The sequence below is a fragment of the Platalea leucorodia genome (assembly GCF_965183815.1).
Source record: "Platalea leucorodia genome assembly, chromosome: 10".
Lineage (NCBI taxonomy): Eukaryota > Metazoa > Chordata > Aves > Pelecaniformes > Threskiornithidae > Platalea > Platalea leucorodia.
The window spans coordinates 12,885,561-12,908,682 of NC_138832.1; the positions used below are offsets into that span (position 1 = coordinate 12,885,561).

General features: G+C 44.4%; 1 protein-coding gene across 1 annotated transcript; it reads right to left on the bottom strand.

Annotated features, from left to right (window-relative positions):
- Positions 1-13,526: 13,526 nt before the first annotated feature.
- DNAAF6 (dynein axonemal assembly factor 6) lies at positions 13,527-23,019 on the bottom strand. Its single transcript, XM_082322830.1, has 7 exons — positions 22,902-23,019; positions 22,219-22,327; positions 20,668-20,731; positions 19,081-19,186; positions 17,118-17,214; positions 16,242-16,327; positions 13,527-13,835 (listed from the first exon to the last, which is right to left on the bottom strand). Exons 2-7 carry the CDS (start codon positions 22,306-22,308, stop codon positions 13,706-13,708), a joined length of 573 nt encoding a protein of 190 aa, XP_082178956.1. The 5' UTR covers positions 22,309-22,327; positions 22,902-23,019; the 3' UTR covers positions 13,527-13,705.
- Between the last annotated feature and the right edge of the window lie 103 nt (positions 23,020-23,122).

A 23,122-nucleotide genomic window follows, 5' to 3' on the forward strand; every position in this document is an offset into this window, starting at 1 on the left:
ACGGCTTGAGCTCTGCTAACAGGAGAAGAGGCTGTGGGTGAAGAGCTCCTGCTGGGATAGGCAGGGCTGTTTCCGGTCCGCCTGTCACAGCTCTAAACTGGTGTTGCAGGTCATACATCAACCAAGGGAGCTCATATGGTTGCAGGGAGGGAAAGATTTAAGTACCCTTCTTAATCATAGTGAGCCCCACAAGTCAAGAGACAAGGGCTCCTGATGATGTTGAGAGTGAGGAAAACCCAGTGGTAGTGGCAGGATATTGGGATAGGAGATCCAGGCTTCCCTGGACAGAGGCAGCAGCTGTCCTTGCCTCAGGGAGGCAGGAAAGCAGCTTCCAGTATTGCATGCATACGGCTTGGGAATTTCAAAGGGAATTAAGGGCATACAAGTCCATGTCTTCCTAATCCTAACTCTTTTCATACTACTTCCAGGAATGAATCAAGGACAAACCCCAAACAGCTCTTCTGTTTGCCCAGGTGAATTTACCACAAGAGCTGGTGAGCTTTGCTCTGCAGTCCTGTCTCAGCCCCTACGTGGCCTGTGAGCAGCCCTTAGCAACCATCTCGCTGACTACACATAGTCTTAACTACAGGCTCATGTTGTGCAACTGATCCTTTTGGTTTCTGCCAAGCATCTCTTAGGATGGATTCCTTCACTCACAAAACTCTCACAAGTATTTTTGACACTAGCTCTCCTCCAAAACTATTTCTGTATAAATAGTCACTGTTCTCTGCTTGCAAGTATTTTTGTGCCTGGAAACTCATTGACTGAAGGAAAGAAGGTCCCTGCAGCCTCAACACCTGTCCCTGAACTTAAGAGCACCATTTCTGAACAGTGCCAGACTTTCCCCAGCCTAATTAGGGCTGTCTGAGTCTGACTAAAACCAGTCCTTCCCTGCGCGGCCAGATGCTGCATTGTGCCGCTAGCCCAGAGAAAAAGCAAGCAACTTAGGCTGTACTGACAAAATTCCTAATGGAATAATTAAACTCAAATAATTCAATTAACATTTCAATTGAGTAATTGCATTTAGAGCATTGCTGTAATTGAGCAATATTTATATTGTACCAGCAATGAGGATAGGCACAGTCGCCTTTCAACAGACAGAGGGAGACAGATGGTGCTAATGAGGGGCAGAAGATGAATGCGAGGTCACTAGATTAAGTGCTCTTCCTTTTTTGGCTAGAGAAGAAAGTCAAGCCAGTGTGATCCTGTTGCCTTTTAAAGCCTAAGTAACAGAAACAGAAGACACCCTGCAGGATTGCAGGAGTCTGCTTTACCATTAATTACATTTTATTGAAAGCTCACAGCCTGCTTGGCATTGCATCAACAAGAGGGCAGCTGTGGTCCCTACCCAGCTACTCTGTTATCTTAATCGAGCGCTACTTCAGAGTTCAGACAGCAGCAGCAAATGGGGAGCTAAGACTTTGGGAGGAATTTCTGCCTCCCTTAGCAACTTGAATGAGCCTGCAGCAAGTGTCAGGCCAGAAGTTAGGAGACCAGAAATCAGTAAGATGAAACAGAGACAAAAAAAACCCCAAACATTCAGTTTTAGGATGTCTCACTTGTGCTAGGTGTAGCTGCATCTCGAGAGTCTGCAGGACTGAGACCAGTGAGGATGCTCTGGGTCAGTGAAGATGGCAGTTAAATTACCAATTACCACCCATGCCACCCCCACTTGCATTGCAGCCCAGTTCTGGGGAATAGTGTCCAAACTGGCTGCCCCACTATCTGTCAAGTTTGGCCCAAGCAAACCCACTAACTCTTCTTTCCCTAAAAAAGAAGAAAAAAAAAAAAGTGGTATTGCAGTGAATGTAAAAGCCAGTATCCCCTGTTTACCTGTTAGTACAGGGGCTTCAGGTGCTGAGTGTTTGTCTTTCCCTGGAAGCTCAAGCTGGTGATCAGCCTTGGGAGTACAGGCACTTGGGTTTTCAAGGATTAGGCTCTAACCAAACAAGAGCTGCAGCTTACAGCTTCCTTGCCCATATTTAGAGATACTGGTGTTTCCTGGGAACCCAACTTTACCACATAGCCTAGGGTGCTGGGAATGGAGAGGTTAACACCATGGTTAACCCCTTCTAGTCTGTGAAGTCACTGCAAGCATGATGTACATCACCTTAGCTACTCTGATCTGGGTTCTTCTCAGCTTTGCTACAGTACCACAAATCTACCTCTCTCTTCCTCTCCCCAAGCAATTTCAATTTTGTTTACCCACTCCCAGAGTTCTCTAAGCAATTTAAAGTTGTTTGACAGATTTAATTTTTTTTTTTTTTTTTTTTTTTTTTTAAGAAAGAGGCAGCTGATGCTATTGTGCTGTTTGCAGCTCCTCTCCCACTCTCAGCAACTTCTGAGCTTGGTGGTTAATTACTATGAGACCTCTACGCCTCTATCAGTGTTCGCTGGAATGATGTTTGGTTTTTTTTTTTTTTTTTTTTTTTTTTTTTTTTTTTTTTTTGCTTTTACACCTTGCATATCAACAAGCAACTAGATGGAAAATAAACCTACTGATGCTCCCACTGTTGGGGAAACCAGTGTGTTGATTCAGGCTTTATCAGGTGTCTGAATCCATGTGGATGACAGGCACATCCTGCTTTGCAAGAGAGCTCCGATCACCAAGGTCCGTATTAGGTTCTCCTATGTCTGCTGCAAGACAAATCCATAGAAACTAGGCTTTGTTAGCTCAGCTCACTGCTCTTATTTGAGGCAAGTTATCCACACATGCAATGCTGACTCAGTTTAACTGTACTTGAAATACATTTTGAAGGACTTTTCACAGGCACCCATAGCCAGGAAGGAGCACGGGACCCTCTCTGGGTGGGAGAGCACTGCTAACAACCCCAGGGTCTCTTCCAGCCTGTGACTGGGAAGGGCAGCTGGCCATGGCCCACCTGCATCTCGGTCCCCATGCTGCCACTTGGGTTTGCAGAAAGAGAAAACAGAAGCAGGTCTGTTCCTTTGGGCGCTGAATGTATTGCTGCAGACTCGCGGCAGAGCAAGCCACAGAATTGAGTTCTGGCTCCTTTTCCTTCAAGGCGCACAGCAACGCAAGTATGAGAGGGGACACACATGTCCTTGTGACTGGAAAGCCACGTGATGGTGATGAGTCTGGATCTGACTCATAGACAAGGCGATGCTGTAATACACCATCACCGGCCTGCTCTGTCCACCCGAGCACTGAGGCAGAGCTTTAGCATTCGTGTCCATATTTACTGTAGGACCCCATTTTCCCACCACAAGAGCAATCCCAAATCCAGGGGGAGAGTTAGCCTTGCTTACTGTAGCAGCTTGTCTTCTGATTAAGATCTTGCACACAAGCTCATTCCTAGCTCTCTCGGGGAAGTATTACCAGTGTTTCTTCAGTTGTGCTTGGGTTTTCTGTGTGCTTTGGTTTTATCGGGTGTTTGAGTAAGAATAACTAGCATTAGCGTGCTCCAGAAAATCCCGATGTGCAACTCCAATAAGCCCAGACACACACACAGAGGCATCGTCACAGGAGCAACCCTAGTAGCTCGCTCTCTCTGCACGCTCCCTTTGGAAGCGGGGACTGCATGAACAACAAAAGCAGCAAAACCCCTGCAGTGGCACTGTTTTACACTGAGGCAGGTCACCTGGACCGACTGATACTTCCAATAAACACTGGAAAAATATCTGCAGGTTTGACGAAGCCTGCCCTAAACCTTGGAGGGTAGCAAGGTCTTGTTACCGCAGGAAGGTCCCAAGCAGATTCTCATCAAGAGCTGTGTACTGCCACGGCTGATTGCTAAACTCACTAAATGCAAACAAGAGTTGGGCTGTTCCAGCATATTGCATGCTTTCTGGAAAAGTATATGTTTTAGGGTTTCAAAGCTCCATTCTGGCTTCTGTAGTTGGGAATGCAGTTGCCATTTGCTGCTGTTTCTGCCAGTAGTCCATAGTTAATACGCTTGCTCAGAAAGTGGGTAGATATATACTGGAACTTTTTTTTCAAATAAAAGAATGAGTGAAAAGAGTGCTGTTGTCTGTGTGCGTATGTACACCTGAAACCTACAGCTCAACATCAGCAGGTGACAGCACACATATATCTCCCATCTCTCCAACTGACCTGTTGCACACTAGCTGGTGGAAAAGCAGTTGCTACCAGTCTCAAGAGTCCAGTCTCCAAACTCCCTTGCTTTCCTTGAAGAAACCCCAAACCAGCTGATTTTCCTTCAGACCGAAAGAAGGATTTCAAGTTGTAGGAAACACCTACAGAAAATTTCTTTTGGCAGGGGAAAAGGAACTCAGTCTTCCCTCCCCCATCCCAGCTTTGATTTAAGTTGAATTTTTCACTTGTGCCTCTGGTCTTGAAGGGTAAGGGGTGGGAAATATTTGCAAAGCCCAATTTACTATCTGATGACTTGTTTCATATCAGCCAGTGAATAGCCCATTTGTACTAAGAAAGGTATGCTGAAAGCCAGAACCACTGTCATCTGTCATAGTCAACAAAAAGTGCCAGAAGCTGGCTGCATGATGAGGAATAAGCTGCTCTCCATCACTTTGAGAACGCCTCCAGATCAGTGGGCCACTGCTTTTGGCTTTGCTGCAGACCTGTTCTGCAGCCTTGGGGAAGTCATGCTCCCCAGCCCAAAGACAGGACTCGGCTATTCTGCAGCTTCCAATAGTAAAATCTCCACTGCACAGAAGAAAGCGATGCCTGCATGTCTAGCAGGTTTGGGAGAGACTGAGCAGCGTGGCTCTCTCTGGTGGCATGATGCAGTACGCCAGCTTTCATGTCACCAGGCATCGCACACACTGCCTGCAGAAGGAGAAGCTGTCATCCAGCAGCATTTGGATGCTCTGCCACCTCTAAGGGAACTCGTTTTCTGAAGATGGGTTGAATATGGCACATCTTCTTCCCCCTCTTGTCCTCTGCAGTGCTATCTCCTGCATCTGTGCCCGCAAATCTGGAATTAAGTTTCTCCACCTTCCAGCACTAAGCAAGCTGATCACACAGGCTGCATCAAGGCTCACAGGCAGGGGACAACTGTCTTCCTGCCATACGTTCCAGTGTTGTATCATGTTAAAGGTTGACAGTACACCCTTTCTTCTCCTCCAGTTTGACTGACAGCATTTATTTTATAAACATCAAAACACCACTGCAGGGCTGTTGATCTGTGGGGGCCGACTGGCACGGTGCACAGTAGGGCTACGAGTTAACTTGTTCTCAATAGATATTCTCTGTACAGAGGCCTCAAGTCCCACGAGCTCAAGTGTCCACAGCATGTAATGCTTCTCACAGAAGCAGCCTTCTCCATGAATCTCTTGGCAGCATCCCTCCGACAGAAGACGTGGCCCTGACCACTTCTATGCCTGGAGGTACAACGTACGACGAGTAACTGGCCAGCAGAGAGTCCTGCAAGTTAGAGTGTCTCCAACAGAAAAATGCAGACACAGCACAGTTAAAGAGCACTGCCAAGGCTGTAGCAACCAGCTGGGGAGTGAGCACAGGGTCAGGACTTTAAACCACCACCCTCCACCCCAGGGACCTGCATGCTCTTCAGCTGAGGAACAAGCCCACCAGGACTGCTCCAAATCAAGCACCAAGGGGAAAGAGCTGCTCAACAGATGGCTTCCTGCAGTCCACCACCCCATCTTGCTCTGCAGTTCACCCCACAGGTGCTCTGGTTTCAGTCCCATCCAGATCACTGACACTTTCCTCCAACTGGTTCTGGACTTCACGTAGCAGGCTAATGCCCAAAACACAGCACATGGGTCAGCCCCATCTCCACTTCAGTCTTATCCCCTCCAGTGAGTACCAAAGCATCAGTCTGCTTCCAGGTGGCAAATTATTAAATGAAAAAAAACCACTACCCAGATGGTGGTCTTTTTTTTTTTTTCCCTTTTGGTAGGGCATGTAAGCAAGTAGATTTTCTCTTTTGATCCGCATCACACTTTCTCCTATTTTTGTCATCAACACTGCTGTATTACACAGGGTACATCTTTGTACCAAGAAATACTATAATAAACTCACATGTAACTGGTATTTAAGCTGGTCCATGATGCTTCCAGGGAGAACAATACCAACAGAAAGAAATCTAGCTTGGTAAATGCTGCCCGTGAACAGCCCCGATCATCCTTACGCTGCACTGCACAGCCTTCATTAACTTACAAATGAATTCCTGCTGTGTCTCATGGCTTTCTTCAGATGTTATTATTCCAGCCTCCAAGGACATAAACAATTCTCTTGATTTAAGGAACCAGGCTGAGATGCTGCTTGACAGTGGCCTGGGGAGGGGCAACAGCATCAGAAAAGATGTTTTATTCAAGCAAAAAAAAAATTACTTCCAAATAGAAGCAGAGGTCCAATTTAAATAAACTCACAGAGCATAAGCTAGGGAATTCATGGTTAAAGAGAACAACAGAAATAAGATTTTCCTATTACTTCAGCTATTCTCTTCATTCAGGACACATATCACAACAAACAGCTGATCACCTTCATCTTACTCACCTGAGCACTGGTTCAGGACAACCTTGCAGGATCTTTCTAGATGATGAAACCCTTCTCTTCATCCGAGAAACGTCCTGCCCCTGGTCTGAAGGTAGCACCTTGCTGCCTTGCTGAATAAGAACAACTCTAATCGCCTCATTTACCTATTTACCTACTGTTCTTAGAGCAAAGGCTTGTTGGGTTTTTTTTGTTTGTTTGTTTGTTTTTAAATAAACAAGGCCTGTTCTAAATAGGGAAAAAGATAGAGGCAAGAAGGTGTACACGTGTGGGCCTAAAACTAGATGTGACATTCACTGTTCCAGGCCAGGGCACAGCAATCTGTCACCCAGGCGCTTCACACACTAACTCTGCTTACCCAGAAAAAGGTGTGGCAAGAACAACAGAGAGTCAGGCTGTTGTAAGCATTTGAGAGGGTTCATGAACTGCGGACACATTTCCCACTTTTTTTCCCACACCAATTCCCCTTTCATCCACTGTTGATAAGAGTTATTGCACGTGCCACCTTGGGCTGACTCCTGGAGTGAGACAGGGTTCCCAGCTCAATAGAACTACATGACCTTAGCACTTGGGTCCTCTTGGAGGCCTCATAGCTATCCCAGGCACAGTCCCCTTCCCACAGCTTCTTTTGGCACAGGATTTTCAGCTCTGGTGACATTCTAACAAAGATATCTCATTTGTCCTGAGCTCAGGGTGATCAACCATCTGCTCTGACCTTCTCCTTCAGCACAGCTGTTTTAAAGAAATTTTGATCATTTCTTTCTCCTCGCAGTTGTGCTTTTGCCCAATGCACATCTCTCCCCTACTTCCACTGTCTTGCTCCATCACCACATGTACCATTTAGCCTGTTGCTCACTGCCTTACAACACAGCTCCAGTCCTGCATGACCCCCTACGCCCCTAGCCCTGAATTCCCATATAGCCCTGCCTGCACCCTCCAGCCCCGCTGGTGCTCTCCGTACCAAGGCTCAGAGCCTTGCCCAGCTCTCCACCACACACATCAGCGATGGCCTGCAACACCTTCACCCATATTAGTCACTGGCCTCCAAGCAGCTCCACAGATACACCATCATCCAGGTCTGGCAGCAAGCTACAAAAGGCAAATCACTTGTTGTACTTGGGGCCAGGGTGGCATTTTCAGTGTTTTCCTGTGACCTCCTGTATCTCCTCTCAGCACCCCAGGTTCCCCCCAGAAGCTTGTTACAGTTCTGACACTTGCTGCTGACCAAGAGCCATACATCCAGCTAAGTCACACTGACACCCCAGCCTTCATATAGTGCCCGTGACCCAGAACAAAACCAGAAACATTTCTCACCTTATCAGAGCTTCCCACATCCAGACATTGGCCAATTGTCTCTTGAATCTCCCAGGCACAGCGCAGACAGTCGCAAACCCAAGACAAATCATGCATCTTCCAGCTACCTTACTGTTTCTTATACAATAGCCATACAACTTTCCCATCCCAGGAATACCATGAACATAGCACATACTATCCCTGCTAGCTCCCATCCTTCCTCAGCTTCTCCCAGTGCTGCTCTGCAACCAGTTAACTCCTCCTGGGTGGAGCCCTCTGGCTCCCAGGTGGCTGGGATCAGCTCAGGTGAGACAAGGTAGAGCTGACTATCGCAGGTGAAGTCAACCTCTCGTTCCCCTCTGTATACTTGCCAGCTTGCCATAGTGCCACCCAAAGCTCTGCTTCAGGGATATGGCTACAGGAATCTGAGTCCTCCAGGAAAAAAGTTATTGGTCAGGAGATCCCATCACCTGGGTCCAGAGAAAGCCACGGGGGTGGTAGACTCTCATTACTTGGGCATGTGTGAGGGGTGGAACCCACCCAAAGCTCACAGCATCGTTAAGCTCAAGCATTGATGCTTACATCTGCTACAGTTCCTAGGCTGCTGCTGTCTGGGAAATGCCTGGCTTGCCCACATTATCTCCTTATGAGTTAACAAAATCAGCTGTGTCCATCTCCATTCCTATCCTCTTCCTTTTTATGCAGCTTTCCAACAGGAAAAGAATTTTCCAGAAGAGGTCTATGGCTCTTTTCTTCTCTGCTGAGCAGCTGCAGGAGATAGGTTGCCAAATACAACCTAGCTGCCTTGGCAGTCTTTGCTGGGTTGTGATACCACCGAGTTAAAATGGTGTGGATTAAAAAAAAAATACTGATCAGCATCAGAAGTGAGCTGCTACGGTGCTGGGATCCACAAAGGAGGCTCACAATTAAAGAGAGATGGTCTCTAAGGATTGTCGGTGGGCAGTATACACTACTGTGCTGGCAACTTCCTATGATCTTCTCTTCAGAAATGAGTGCGTGAAGACAGAGAAAATAGATGAAAAGGAGACCTTGAGAGGAGTAAGCCCAAAGTGGTCAAAGATTTCAATGGACTGAGAGAAATACTCCAAAACCAAAGGTACTCTTGTGTTGCCTGTGTCACTGTTGCCATGGACTGGATCTCAAAAACTTCTTTAAGTACTCATCTGGGACACAGAGAGACACATCGGGAAGCAGAAAGAAACTTTACAGGCCTTGGGAAAGGCTGAAATTCTGAATGATTCTGACTTTTTCTGAATTGGCTCATTCCTTTATAACCAGCTCTACTTGCACCAGGGAGCTGTGGGGCTGGCTACGTTTGAAGCATAGTCTCCAGCAGGTCATGCCCGTGCCAAGAGGCCCCTCCTGCATTCTGTCAACACTCCTGACACAGCTTTTGTGCCATGGTCCTTCAATATAACAGCCTTAATGCAACCCAGGTTCTGACTGTGGTGCCCCTGCTTGTGTTCCCGTCCCATGCATGCGGACCGGACGCACAGCAAGGAAGGACAAAGTGCTTCACCCGGCATTAAGCTGAGCGAGGGGAGATGAATCACACACTTCACCAACATGTGGCACATCCAGCAAGGGTCAGATCCATCAACTGCAACCTGTGAGGAGCCTCTGGTGGGAAATGTCCCAGTGTGAGAATGACCAAGGGAAGTGAGATAAGGCACTTGGGAAAGGAGAGAAGAGATCAGAGCTCCCTGAAATGAGCACAGAACAAACAATCGGGAGGGAAAAGGAAAAACAGGGACTGGCTGTTCTGCATCACAATCTGAAAGTAAAATCTACCTGAAGGAGAAGACAAAGAGAGCACAGAGAGACAAAAAAAGAAAAATTGTTTCCTGTTTGTGAAGATTATAGGAAAGAAATAACCAAGCCCTCAGCAGATTCCAGGCACCTTCCTGGAGCCAAGACCATAGGCAGACAACAGTGACTGACTGTCCGTGGCAGCAGCTCTTGAAGGGGATCCCAGAGAATAAGGATGAATCCAAGCTGCAGGTGCTGCAGAGAAGAGGGTAAAGGCCTGCCACACCAGCAGGTTCAAAGCACTGGCTCCAGCACGAGAAGGTGCACAAGCAGTGGATATGTGAGCGCGCAGTGAGCCTGCTGGACGTATTCAAAGCGCTGCCTGCGTGGTTTGGCATTGGTGCGTGCCCTTGCCCATCGGTCTGTTTTGCTGTATATCCAGCAGCCCATGCTGCCAAACATCCTGAGTAGATACTGCTAAAAGCAGTCACCTGCTACCTGAATGAGAAAATCTGGCAGGCCGTGGGGACAGAGGTTATGTCACTGAGAGTTTCCTTTGTGTATTCGCACTCCTCTGAGTGTCGGCGTGCAGCACAGCCTGCAAGGGATGCTGCAGAGCTCCGTTTTGCCCGCAGGACTCCAGTCCTATGCACTGTCGGGGCCCAAGGTTAGATGAGAAAGACAGATGCAATACCAGTCTTGTCTCCTTACTTACTCTGTAGGCTGTAGGGGAGAGATCTTTCTGTACACATAGATACAGATTAGTTATTTTAGATAAACTTTATCTGGAGGGAAGCAGACACCGATAAAGCACTGTTTCACACAGTGAAAGAAGTACATAGAAATTTTGGATACAAACTTTAAACTGAACAGCAGAAAAATGAAGTAGTCTTCCTTTTAAAACAAATACAAGGGGTATATGATGATACCAACAACAGACCTGGAGGAAGATGGGAATGAGAGCAGCCCAGAACTTGACTGCAGGTTTAAGGGAAAAATCTAAATTTAGGTTCTTGCTCTGTCTCAGGTTTTTATATGGAGCAACTCTTCTGGGTTTTCTCTTTCTCAGGCTGTAGAATGAGGGAAGTATCTTCGCCTCAGAAGGTCAGTATGTGGACAAAGGGGAATATGAAGAGAAGTGAAACACAAGCTGGGCTGTGTACTTCATCACACCACCATAGTTCTGACAGGAGGCAGGAACAAGTCAAAATGGGAATGGTGGCTGGCTCTGCCACCACAGCTGGAGGACAGAATGCATGGCCAAGGCGAGATGACAACCTACAGTTTATTGGGATACTACTGTAAACAGCCTCTATCTCATTTCCACAGCTACAGTACCCTCTACTTAACTGCAATACATTTAATCAAGATGTTTCTTAGGGAACCAAATAAAGCTTGATGATGCTTAATGGCTGGGGCTTAATGGCTGGGTTGTTTAACTGGGCTCATAATTTTGATTAATTAAGATGCCTGCAGGTGTTGGAGTGGTACTTAGGCAACCACTTCGATGTTTAGAGGCAAAGGGGGTTTTGTATCCCCTTCAAAAGGATTTCTGCCAGTGCTAGTTCAGCAAAGCAAAACTGCCTTCAAACCCTTGCAAAAAAGTTAACTCTCTTGTAGCTGGCAGTAGCCCCCCAATTTCTGGGAAGCTTGGCAGCCTACATGTCCTTTTGACCAGTTTCCTCTTGGGATGATCTGCGATCAGCCTCTGTCTCCTTGATAGGAAGAAAGTAAGAATGTGAGAGGATCTCCAGGTGGTGACGGTGCATTCAGGCAGCAGACCCGATGAGAACAGCAAGTTGCCCACCCCCAGACCAATGTTTCTACTCTACTGAAAACAGCAGCAGAGCTTGTCCTTTTGAGCAGTGGAAATTACAAAGCCTGGCTTCCTATGAGGTTGTCCCCTGTGTTCATATACCCTAACACTGTGATTTCAGCTTTCCCCTGCTGGCATATCTCCCTTTCCCTGCAGTACCTTCCCTATCCTGCTATGTCACCAACTTGCCAGCTTCTCCTCACGGAGCAGTGTGGATGACCTGCCGTAGCCTGGAGTATGGGTGTGCAGAGTGACTGACCAGCAGGTGCAAGAAATCACACTAGAACTTACCCTTAGGCAGCACTGATTTGTATTTCCCTTTTCTATTCAGCAGCCAACTTTCTTATAAAACATGCTTACCTCAGATTTTTGTCTTGTGAATGCAGATAAAATGCCTCCAGGTTAAAAATATTTGGGGAGAAAACAGGACATGGATACCAGTGTGGCATATGCTCATTTCCATAGGAAACTAAAACGCTGGACAGAGGCACAATGAGCCAAACACATTGTTGTTTTCAGTATCAAGCATTGACATTAAATTAAGCAGAACTTGATGATTTAAGGCTTAGTAAATTACTACTGCCAACTATAAAGGCATAGACCACCATGGACAGAGCACTGGAATAGGGCTCAGAAGAGCAGAGTTATACTCTGCTTTGCCATGGATTTACTGAATGAATTTGAGCAAATGTTATCTTCACATATGTATAAATACAGGTCAATCTTCCACTTTTCTTGTAGTCTGTATAAGTAATGCAAAAATGAAGCAGCATATTGTCTAGGGACCACAAAGACAACCTTTTTCCAAGAAACAGCCTTACTGTAATTTCTTGGCAACCACAGGCAGTACAAACTGAGTCAGGAGGAATGATCTCAGCCTTTTCATACATCTGCATTGTTCCCCTCCACCAGAGCTTTGTAGAGTAGGAATAAGAGGCATTCAAATGCAGTTTATGGAAACTTAAGCAAATACAAATTGGAGTAGCCCGTTAGTGTTATCAGCATATTCAATAGCTTGTGATGAATCATAACTGAGGTATCTGCTTTCCAGTGCATTAACACTAAAGCAGTATTAGTAGTAGCAGTATTATTCTGACCCAAGCAATGAGTCCACTTTTAAGGGAAGTGGTTGAAATGTCCAGACACCAACTTAATTTGTCCTAGAGTTATAATGCAGTATATTACAAACACACTGTGAATTCTGAAAATTCCTGACAAAACAAAAAAGTATACCCGGAAACTCAGTGTCAGTGTCTTCAATCTGTCATGGAGAATTCATCTTCTCATTACAGCCTGCCACAAATTTAGCTGCATGGGTACTGTCTGCAACCTAGCTGGTCAATTATTTTCCTCTACTTCTACACCAGAGGAATGCAGGACCCAAGCCATTTTGTTTTTAAAGTGCTTGCAAGCTTTTGGTTAAGGGTACCTGAAGTCCATCAACATGCAAGGCCCTGCTTGTCCTCTCCACTTTGATCATTGAGCCAATACCTTTGTTTCCTGCATGATTAACAATGTTAAATGAATGTATTTGCCCAGAAGCTAGTCAGAGAAACATTTTGGTTACCCATCTCTGTATTGGACCTGAAGGCCAAAGAAAAGCTTTTGCCGCATTTCAGGCCTTTAAGTGATGCTTTGTTATGCAAAGTTCCTCTTATCTCACTTTTAGGAAGTCTCTTGGGACCTAATATAGAGAAGGCAGAGTGAAAGGTAACTGGAATTGTTCATTGGAACACATTCTTTTATTAATCAAGAAAGATCAGAAAAATAGCTGGGGGGACAGCAGGTGAACAGATGACACTGAACCACACATTGTCAAAAATTGTTCAAAAGAGCTGAGCTGTTCAACAATCCAACTATGGCTGGTTACCTTGTTCTGCCAGTGTAAAGGAGCCTCAGATGTGGATATAGATCCCTGAGAGCTTTGATCTTCTCATCAAGAAGCAGCTAAGACGAGATTCTGAACTGGCCCCAGTCCCAGCACTGGAGGCCAAGCAAGAATATTACCATTTCCAAGTCTTGCAACAGTAATGGAGTACCAGACTCATTGGCCAGAGCCTCACTGTGCCATAACCACAAAAAAAAAGGGACTTTCTCTGGCTTACAGACTTGTAATCTCCTATTTTCTGATTCAGAGCTTGTATCAGACTGAAGGAAGCAGAACATTAACCAGAGCAGCGCAAGAGCTGGACAGCCTCAGCTTATAAAACCTATGGGTGCTATGTTCCTCCCGAGTCATTCGATTTCTCCAGGGATATTCCCCCTGGACTGTTCAAGGGAAACAATCCACTATTTCATGACCAATTAGGTTTCAAGAAGACTTCAAACTAACAGATTACTTTTGCAAACTTTCTCTATTTCTCTATCCATTAGGCAAAATTTATGAAATCAAACATCCTTGATACTCTCAAGGTGACTTCCAAGGTCTCCTCTTCAGACAGAAAACGAGCTTTACCATTCTTGCTGTCTACACGGTAGGGGAGGTGCAGCAGCAGCTTCCTGTAAAAGAGGACACAGAGAATTTCAGTGTCTCAGACTGGGTGAGCAATTGAGGTAGCATTGCAAGTTACTCTTGCAATTCGCCAATCAGTACACCAAGGAATGTTCTTTCAGTATATCTCGTTTTCCTGACAGGTTGTGGGGTTCCTGCAATACCTGGTGCACAGCTATACAGGCCCTGAAATATTTCCAACACTATTCCTTTCTTTTGGCTTTCTTTTGACAATGGCTTCCAATGATGGATTGTAGGCTCTCTCCACTGTTCTTGCTTTTGGACAGTGCTGCATTTTAAATGCAGAGGAAGGAGGAGCTGCATTGATAATGCTCTCCTGGTGGTAAAAATCTGAATAATGCCTAAAGCCTGAACATGTCTTCAGGAGTTTGTCTTTTCTAGTAAAAAGAAATAAGTGGTGCAGCCTGATTACAGATTCTGGCCAGTTCAGTTTCACAAAGGATATATCTGCACTGCAAAACACAGATCAGGTATGAGAAAGGATTGACAGTTATGAAGCTGCTGAGATTTTAACCTACATTGAAGATTAATTCAGTGATCCCCTACCTGTGGCTCACACACATAATACACAAAGAAAGGCTGGATCTTGGACTCAGGAACTATTCCACAGTCCCTCGCTATGTTAGACATACAGCTTTTCCTGGAATGGCTGACAAGCCTTCTGGTTTGTCTCCTCACGAGGATGTCTCACACTGGACCCGTTCAACTCTTCTCATTGACGACAGTTCAAACTTACTTGCTCATGGAGAGTCTGGACTCTTTCCCCTCTTATCCCAGGCTTATATATTAACAATATGAATGATGGGCCAGTCTTGGACCTCCACTCTATTGACAGTGCAAACAGAATCAAGGATGCTTTACGATCAAGAGATGTGCCCAGCGAAACTATAAAGCCCAACAGGACAACATGATAGCATAGATGGGGCTACTTTAAACTGGGGCTTAAGTCACACTGATTCTTTCTCAGACCTTTTCAGCTGTCTTGTAGGAGCCATGGCTGAAAGAGGTACAGCCGAAATACCTTTGCACCACAGCTACTGAAGGCAGCCATTTGCTATAATTTGGAGAAGTCCCTAAAATCAGCTTGGCTTAGAATCAGCCCCAGAACTACAGAGCTGGAAACAGTTCCTTTGAGCACTCCTACACACCTGTGAGAGTACAGTGTTTTTCAGTATCTAAAACTTCAAATCTTGTTTGTTTCTTTCATACTGAGAAGACTTGCACTTATATTTGTGAAAGCAGCACTGGCTCAGGCTGTACCCAAGCAACCATTAGATTTACAGCAAACTTTTTATTTGTTAGGCTTGTGACTAGAGACAGCTGGATACTAAGAAGATAACAGCAGATCTGAGTCACCAAAAAGATAGAATTACAAAAGAAAAAGAATGCTGAGGTTTTCCTACATCTGCAGTATTGCATTAAGCCACCTCTTATTACCTATAGGTTCTGCAAGTCATTAGCTGAACAATTATTCCTCCTGATTTTCCAGTTTCAGAGCTAGCACTTCCAAACATTCTTCCACTCCTGATGCATCTTTGGGTTAAATCCAAGCAGGGGGTAACTGACCCAGCCTGGTTTTGTCTGTGAGAAAGGTAGCTTTTCTATAGTTAGTCCACTAGGGACAGAACTTATTTCGGCCTTAATCCATGGCCTGCACCTTGAATTTATTTGCAGGAAGTTATTCACATATGGATCTTCCCACATCCCATTTAATGCAGCAGGTCAGCCCAGAGAGAGGATTAAGCTTTCTTTTGAAAGCACTCTATTGTGAAGAAGGACTTAAAGCAAAACAGACATGGGAATTACCTGGAAATCTCAGGCAGGGCAATTGCACACTGAGGGAAATGTGGAGGAAGACTGAGAAGTCTGAGAGTATATCAGTCAGTTGATTATCTTCGTAGGTTTGAAATAAAAAAAGAACTCAAATGAAATCTCTTTAGGGAAACCTTGTAACATTTCCAGCTCTGCATCCATGCCTGGATATGTCCACAATTTGGCTTTCAACTTCTGAAAATGTATCTGCACATTTTTGACCACCTTCAGTTATATATTTGTACAAATTAGTATTTAGAAAGCAAACTCCAAAGAAGTCCTTCAAGACCGTGGGCAGTTTTTGCCAGACATTTTGGGCCCTTAAAGCCTTGCTGTTTAAGTAGCCAAAATCTGTCTTAAAGCTATTTTTGCTAGAGCAGTATCACAGATTCAAAGATAGCACACTATACACCTACAGATGGGCTATGGTTGTTTTTGTCTTTATCTATTTCTCATGTGCAATTAATAACCCGATCTTCATCTTTAGCTTTGCTTTCCACACAGCATTCAGCTGGAGGCTTGGGTAAACCTCCTTTCAAACAAGATATTAACTGTACTTCTATCAATTATGTTTCACTTACTTTTTTGGAGTTCGAAGGTCAAGAATCTTGTCCTGGATATCTAATGTGATGTCTGAGTACTTTGTCTCTGGCAGCTTGATTTTAATCTGAAATGATGGGCAGAGGTAAAGCTGAGATTAGATATGTAGCCCTACAAACTATAAAAGATCTCATCTTCATTTATATTTTGATGCTAGTGTTAAAAAGCAACATTCTAAGTAGGTAATTTGTATCAGAGAAAATATGACAGTGATAATCATTGCTTTCAATAGCTTAGTGATGTGTATTGATATCCTATTTTCTTAAAAATCTTGAGCTGATAATGTACTTGACAGGTATTCTACAGCCAGCAGAACCCCTTGGCTTTGTGTATTCCAAGGACAGCTTGCTTCTACTAGAAAAATTGCACAGCAGTTCTACCTGTCCTGAAGTTCAGAAAGCAGGGAGGTTTTCTATCATATAATAATAGGACAAGATCTGATACTTGTACCTTTAAAGACTGTCAGTATTGTAGCATTCTGCTGACACACACCTTGTAATAAATGCAGGCAGATGAAAACCATCTCTTTCCCAGCCGCTCTCCCCTCCAAAATTGTGTCCAAGATGAAACTTCATCTTAGAGCAACTTTTTATTTCCCTCAAGTCTGTATGTGGCATATGCATTTGCACAGATTCTCTTGACTACACTAGGTCCTTGAGGAGATACACAGGAGCTCCTCAGGTTAGCAAGTGTAAATATCATCTACAAATGCTTGAAGAACTACAAGAAAATCCTACAGGAGGCCAAAGGCAGCAATACAGCGTGGTGTTTACATTCTGTCCCTCAAGAAAGCAGCAAGATTGAAAAGAGTGGAGAAAGAGCACAAAGAAGGGATGGGAGATATAGGTTCAGCTCACCACCATATCTTCGCAGCAGGCTGTGGAGGGGTCTTTTCTGCTCATCCCAAAGAAGACATCCTCTGTTCCCACACACTGTTTGAATAAAATCTGATACCTGAGAAAGAGGAGTAGTTGCCTAATAATACTGGAGAAGGGGCAGAAGACTAAAGGAGACTGTATTTCTCAGAGGACCATAAATACCCTCATTGCATTGTCTCTCCTTCTTTTCAGTCTCCCTTCAAGTCTTCAGCCCATCTGCACTGGGTTTCTGTTCAGAGCCATGACTGAGTTAGCTAGAACACAAGTGAAGATCATTCACTCCACCTTCTAATGCACTCACTTTGCTGCCTCTACTTCACTAACCAGCCTTTGCAGGATCAGGAAATGCATCCTAAGTGAATATGATTCTTGTCAACTAGTGAAACACCACAGACTCTTGGGAAACAGATTTGAAAAGGATGCTGTCGCAATTACACGTGTTCTGTTCTGTCATTCAACATATTCTTGCAGCCTGAGCATAACACTCTTTTGTCAAAACTTAATTCTTTTGCATTCGGTCAACATTTATTTTCTACTCCTCCACATCTACAAAATGTAGAATCACGTACTCCCTTGGTCTTGATACTTGATGAATGAGGAAATACAAACTAAAGATTGTATTTGGAACATACATTACTCCTACTAAACTGAGCAAAATAAGTGGAGTGAGTCACTTCTCTAAGCTGTTGGAAAGAGTCTATGGAAACTTTTTCACATCTCCAGTGTTCATATGTGTATGTAATAATTCCTAAGTCAATGAGAAATCTGTCTAATAGCTCTGGATGCACCTCTCTACCCATCTGTTTTCATTTTGGGCCATTTTCCTTGATTCAATTTGATGAACTGTTACAAAGACTCATACTCCCTTTCATCTGTGCAACACAGGTCATAATTGCTTGAGGCTAGAGAAGCACTGCATTTTACCCAGCGTGGAGGGGAAGGGTCAAAAAATGGCATGAGAAAAGCTTCTGTTGTGCTCACAATACAAAGAGAGCATGCTCTATACCTCACAAGTAACGGTTTCAAGAACAATTGTATGTGAGCCTATAGGTGAATGCCAAATCATTTTCAGAAATGCTGAGGCTAAGTTCAGGTGGGTCTCAGTCCTGTGTTTAGATCAGGAGAATGAACACCTAATGGCATGACTTACGTGCAGGGAAAAATTAGGATTCTGGACTACAAACTAGTGAACAATATGCAGCTTCATGGGCTTCAGTCCATCTGCTCCAGGATTTAGCACTCCAGGATATGGCATCAAAACACGATGATTCGAAATGCAAAGGCTGCTTTGTGGATTGGCCTTGAAGGCTTTCTGACCTCTACAAACTACAACTAACATGCCTGATTGTATCTATTTCAAGAACGTTTTTGCTATTGTTTTTTTTTTTATGAGCAAGGGAAAAGACGCTGGTTTTAGGCTGTCCCTTGACAGACTAAGATTGAATGACAAGATTTAAAAGTTCAAAACTGCCTGCATATAGCCTTCCTTCCTGCAGTACTATTTGTCTCTAAAGAGCTTAATTCTTTGAAATGCAAATATAAGTTGGAGTACTTTATGAATTTATGAAAAATGAATGCATCTTGGTTGCAATGGGAAAAGACAGGTATTTCACACAAATGGCATATTTGAAAGCTAGTAAATTGTTTTGCTGGCCTACTTCCCCTCCTAATCTCACTTTATACAACTATCTGACACTGCAAGTAATCTTATGATGGGAGAAACCAACTCTACATTTCTGTTATGAGATCAGCAGTTTTCCAAGGGAGAGGTTAAAATCACTCCTCACATGTTGCTTTAGATGCAACACCAATAACCTTCCTTTCTCCTTCCATGACACAAGCTTATCAGATGGCTGTTTTACTCAAATGCAGTAGGTGCTGTTTAACTCATATTTCCATTAATGCTGCGTAAAGCCCATGCAAGCAGTCTCAGCTCACTTACTCTGGCTGTTCTCTAGGGTCCCAGGTATCATCAAACTCAGATCCTTCTGGGACCTCCTCCGTGTTCCAAATAGTTTTGCTGTTTTCAGATTTCACTTGAAAAGTACCTGTAAGTGATGAGAAAAATCACACTGTCATATTTTGGAATGTCTCTGTTCCTCTAGGTTTGCTGAAAACTTAGATTTTCCTAGGCTTCAGAAAAAAACTTTGAATTAAAAGCATTCTAGTTAATGATTACAGTCTCCTTCACCTCAGTATCTTATGAATGAGAATTTGCAGAGGGAGGATGTTTTCTCTTCCTTTCCCTTAAGTCTCCTTTACCCAACCTCTATGTCAAGGAAAACCTCCTTTCAGGCATAAAATATCTAGCACTTCAAAATGGGTAAAGTGTAGAAGTATGAAATATTAATCTTCCCCAAGCCCCCTGACATGAGATTTTTAAGTGAGCAGAGTCATTTACAAAAGGACCACCTCCTCCTCACATAGAAATCCAGTTCTTACCATTAATTATTGAGCACAGCCCAGATAGGGTACTGAAGACATGTGAAAGTTCACGGGCAGAATGCTATGGTTTATGCCTGTCCTACATGGAAAAATATATTTTTTAGTAAGCTGGTAAATCTGCAACTTGAAGGTTTTTATAGTAGAATCTCTGGTTATTGTTGGAATCCCAAGCAAGAATACTCTGTTGTATTTGCCACAGTCCCTTTCCTGCTATGCTCATCCTGGTCCTTGTTGACCTTTCTTATGGTTCATAACTAAGCTGCCCAATAAAGTGACAGCATTAGCTCCAGGAAGAACTACATTAACTTTGCCAAGACTAAACTTTTATTCCTTTCTTTCCTGAGTAGTCCAAGGTGTTGGCACAAATTCAGGAACCCTCAAGATATTTGTTCTCATTGTCTGAGAGTCTGCCTTTCTATATGATGCCAGAACACCTGGAGTCAGGGAAAACATGTAACTGTCCAGGGTTTCCAGGCAAAGAACTAGATGCAGGAAGGAGAGTAACTGAAAAATGTCTCTCAGTCTATTGAGGGCAGCATTGAACAAAGCTTCTATTTCTTCCCATGTGTGGTCTAAACAGGGTTGTGAACCTTTTGAGGGGAATATGGTATGACTGTGTTTCACGGTACACTTCATAGCTCTTCCTCCTCATTAGGCATAGGCTCAGTTCCATGCAGTTTACTCCATGAAGATCCTTTCAGGTGAGTACTTAGAAGTCCATCTTCCTTCTTTGTTCTAAGTGAGCATTAACAATTCCATGAGAGTACTTATACGGAGCTTTTTGCTGCTCAGTTATGATTCCCCTCAGTCTGTGACCAGGCTGTGCTCTGCACTTTGTCATCACCACTTGAGGCTGCTGTGCTCTGGAGTTACCCTTTCTGCTTCTCTGTGTCTATTTTGCAGTTCAGCTCTCAGGAAAAGGAGAATTTTATGGTGTAATTGTAAAAATGTAATGCTATTTCCATCTCACAGGTCAGTAACCACTCTCTTATTAAAGCAAACCCCATCAGTGGTAACTTACTACAGCTGTTACAGTCTGCTAACATGGGACTGAATGCTAAAACATACAAACACTCCTCCTTACCAGTGGTCTCTTTCTTTACTGGTCCAATACTACCAGGAGTCATGGCGCTAACAGAACAGCGTGGCTGCAAAAAAGGCAAATTTTCAATAGATCCCAGCTCAGTAACAACGATAATGTCAATAAATATAAAATCTTATCTGAGGTCAAATGAATCCCTGCTAGAATCCAAAAAATATTATCCCACAATTTCATGACCAAACTACTGAACGTTCTCTCTTCTTCACTCTCACCCAGCAGAAAGTGACCTTGACACACTGGGTCTAAGCAGGACTCCCAGAAGCACAGTATTACAGACAGATGTGCTTTTTTGAGTATTAGTTTCTATGGCATTTTGGCAAAATTTCCATGTTTTGCCTGCCATGAAAATATTGCAGGAAAACAAGGGTACTTGTGAAAACCACATCACAGCATTTGGACTCCTTTAGACAGTAGAGATCATATGAGGCAACAACATTTTCCTCTAATTATGAATCAATTTAGTGCTAATAGACCAATGCCAGGCATTTCTCTATATATGAAGATTCCTTGGTTTGATAAAAGTGCCTCATATGTACAGAACATTAAATTAAATCAAAATAAAGATTTCAATTTACCCAGATTGACTCAGACTTAATTGACATCCCTTGTGGCAATTTTCCATTTCTGTCTCTGAAGTGTCATTCATTTTATTAATCAGATGTAAACAAATTCTTTTAAAATAAAGATGCTTACTGCAAAGATGTACAGCAATAATGCCAGTTTTAAAAGGCAGGCATTAAACAGCTGAAGGGTAGTTCGATTGTGAAGGGGCACTTCAACCACCTACTGAAAGGAAATTTCAAGGGATATGCACCCCTTTTATCCCAAATATTTCTCCCCCGCACACATGCATGCCTAGATAAAAGCAGCAGCTGCATGTTGCAGGAACAACATACATTTTCCAAAAGCTGTGATTTTCATCTGGTCCTGAGATGAATTGATATAAAAGAATGGAAATACATTTCTCTCATTAATCATTCAGATCATTCACCTCAGAATGATTACTCAACCCTTCCTTATTCTACAATCACCAACATATCTATTGTACTTCAGTGACCAATTATCTCTACAGTTCTTCAATACCCGATACACAGAATTAGTACACTCAGTTGCCTCTGGATATTTTAGTCTTTTCTCAGAAGTTTAGCAGCAACTTTTTTCCCTTCATATGAAGTATTTAGCTGTAATTGCCTTCATCTCTGGCAGACTTCAGGGAAAAGTAGGGGGAAGTCTAAAGTATCTAAACCTCTTTCAACTACATGTTCTCATTTCCTTGAGGCTGAAAAATTAAATCTCCCTCCCATTTTGTGGTCACAATCTCCCCTTGTTTTCCTGGGGTGTCTTCCTTATTCTCTCCCTCAAAAGCATTTTACCCTAAAAGTATCTCCTAACTGTTTCAGTCAGTCCAAAACCTTCTAAAGTTTTCATTCTCTTTTTACTCACTCTGGGAAAAGAGAGATTTGCTTCTCCTCAGTTAACAGGGTTAGGCTATGGTACAACATGTAAAGGAAGCATTTCTTATGAAAGACTCACCACATGTTCATCATCATCATCTGATTCTTGAGCATCATGAAGCAGTTTGGCAAGGAACTGTAGAGAAGAGCCTGAGGAAACACTGTCCATATCAATACTCACTGCTCACCTACGTAGAAAAAACAAGTGACGGATGAAGAAAGAACAAAATACATTCTGTACTGTCCCTAAAGCACAATTTTCCTCCTATGGTTTCTGGAAGGATAAAGTATAGCCAAACTCTTACATGTGTAAGGTCAAAACATATAAAATGGAACTTAATTAACGGTTGGCCTTGATGATCTTAAAGGTCCTTTCCAACCTAAATGATTCTATGATTCTATAATCAACCTTTCCTCCCTGTGCTCAGATTATAGACTCTTTTGCTCCACAGGCATTCGCTGCAATCACAGCTCAAGCCTTACAGTGACCGCCAGCTCTGGCAAACCCCGTGTCAACTTGGGTTTGCAGCTGCTGCAGCCAGGGCGAGGGCAGCAGGACACCCTGGCTCAGGCCACGAACTGAGGGGCCACGCAGAGGTCCTCAGGCCGGTTCTCTGCCCACCCGCCTTGCTCCAGGCCCAGGCCAACGGAGGCACCGCGTCAGGGACACCCGCCCTCACCACGGCCCCGCTTGCCGGCCGCACGGCGGCTCCCGACCCCGCGCTGCGGGCAGCGGGGCAGCCCGCCCTCCCACAGACGCACCAGCCCCGGCCCGCGGCGGCCGGGTGTCCAGCGGCAGGGCGCAGCCGCTCTGGGCCGCCCAAAGGCCCCGCTGCCGCCCGCCGCCTCCGGCCGCGTCCCGGTCCCCGCAGCAACGGGCGCCGCTGCCGCTCCGCGCCTCCTGCGGCCCCGCGAGCCAATCCGGGCGGGCCGCCCGTGAGCGGCGGCGGGGCGAGCCAATCGCTGCCGAGGGCGGGAAGCGC

What these genes read in the sequence shown, in the direction of transcription:
- DNAAF6 (XM_082322830.1), bottom strand. Translation starts at nt 22,308, where the DNA reads ATGGACAGTGTTTCCTCAGGCTCTTCTCTACAGTTCCTTGCCAAACTG. An exon ending in AGTAAAGAAAGAGACCACTG is followed by an intron (nt 19,187 to 20,667) that starts GTAAGGAGGAGT and finishes CATCACTTACAG; the next exon opens with GTACTTTTCAAGTGAAATCT. An exon ending in GACCTTCGAACTCCAAAAAA is followed by an intron (nt 13,836 to 16,241) that starts GTAAGTGAAACA and finishes CCTCTTTTACAG; the next exon opens with GAAGCTGCTGCTGCACCTCC.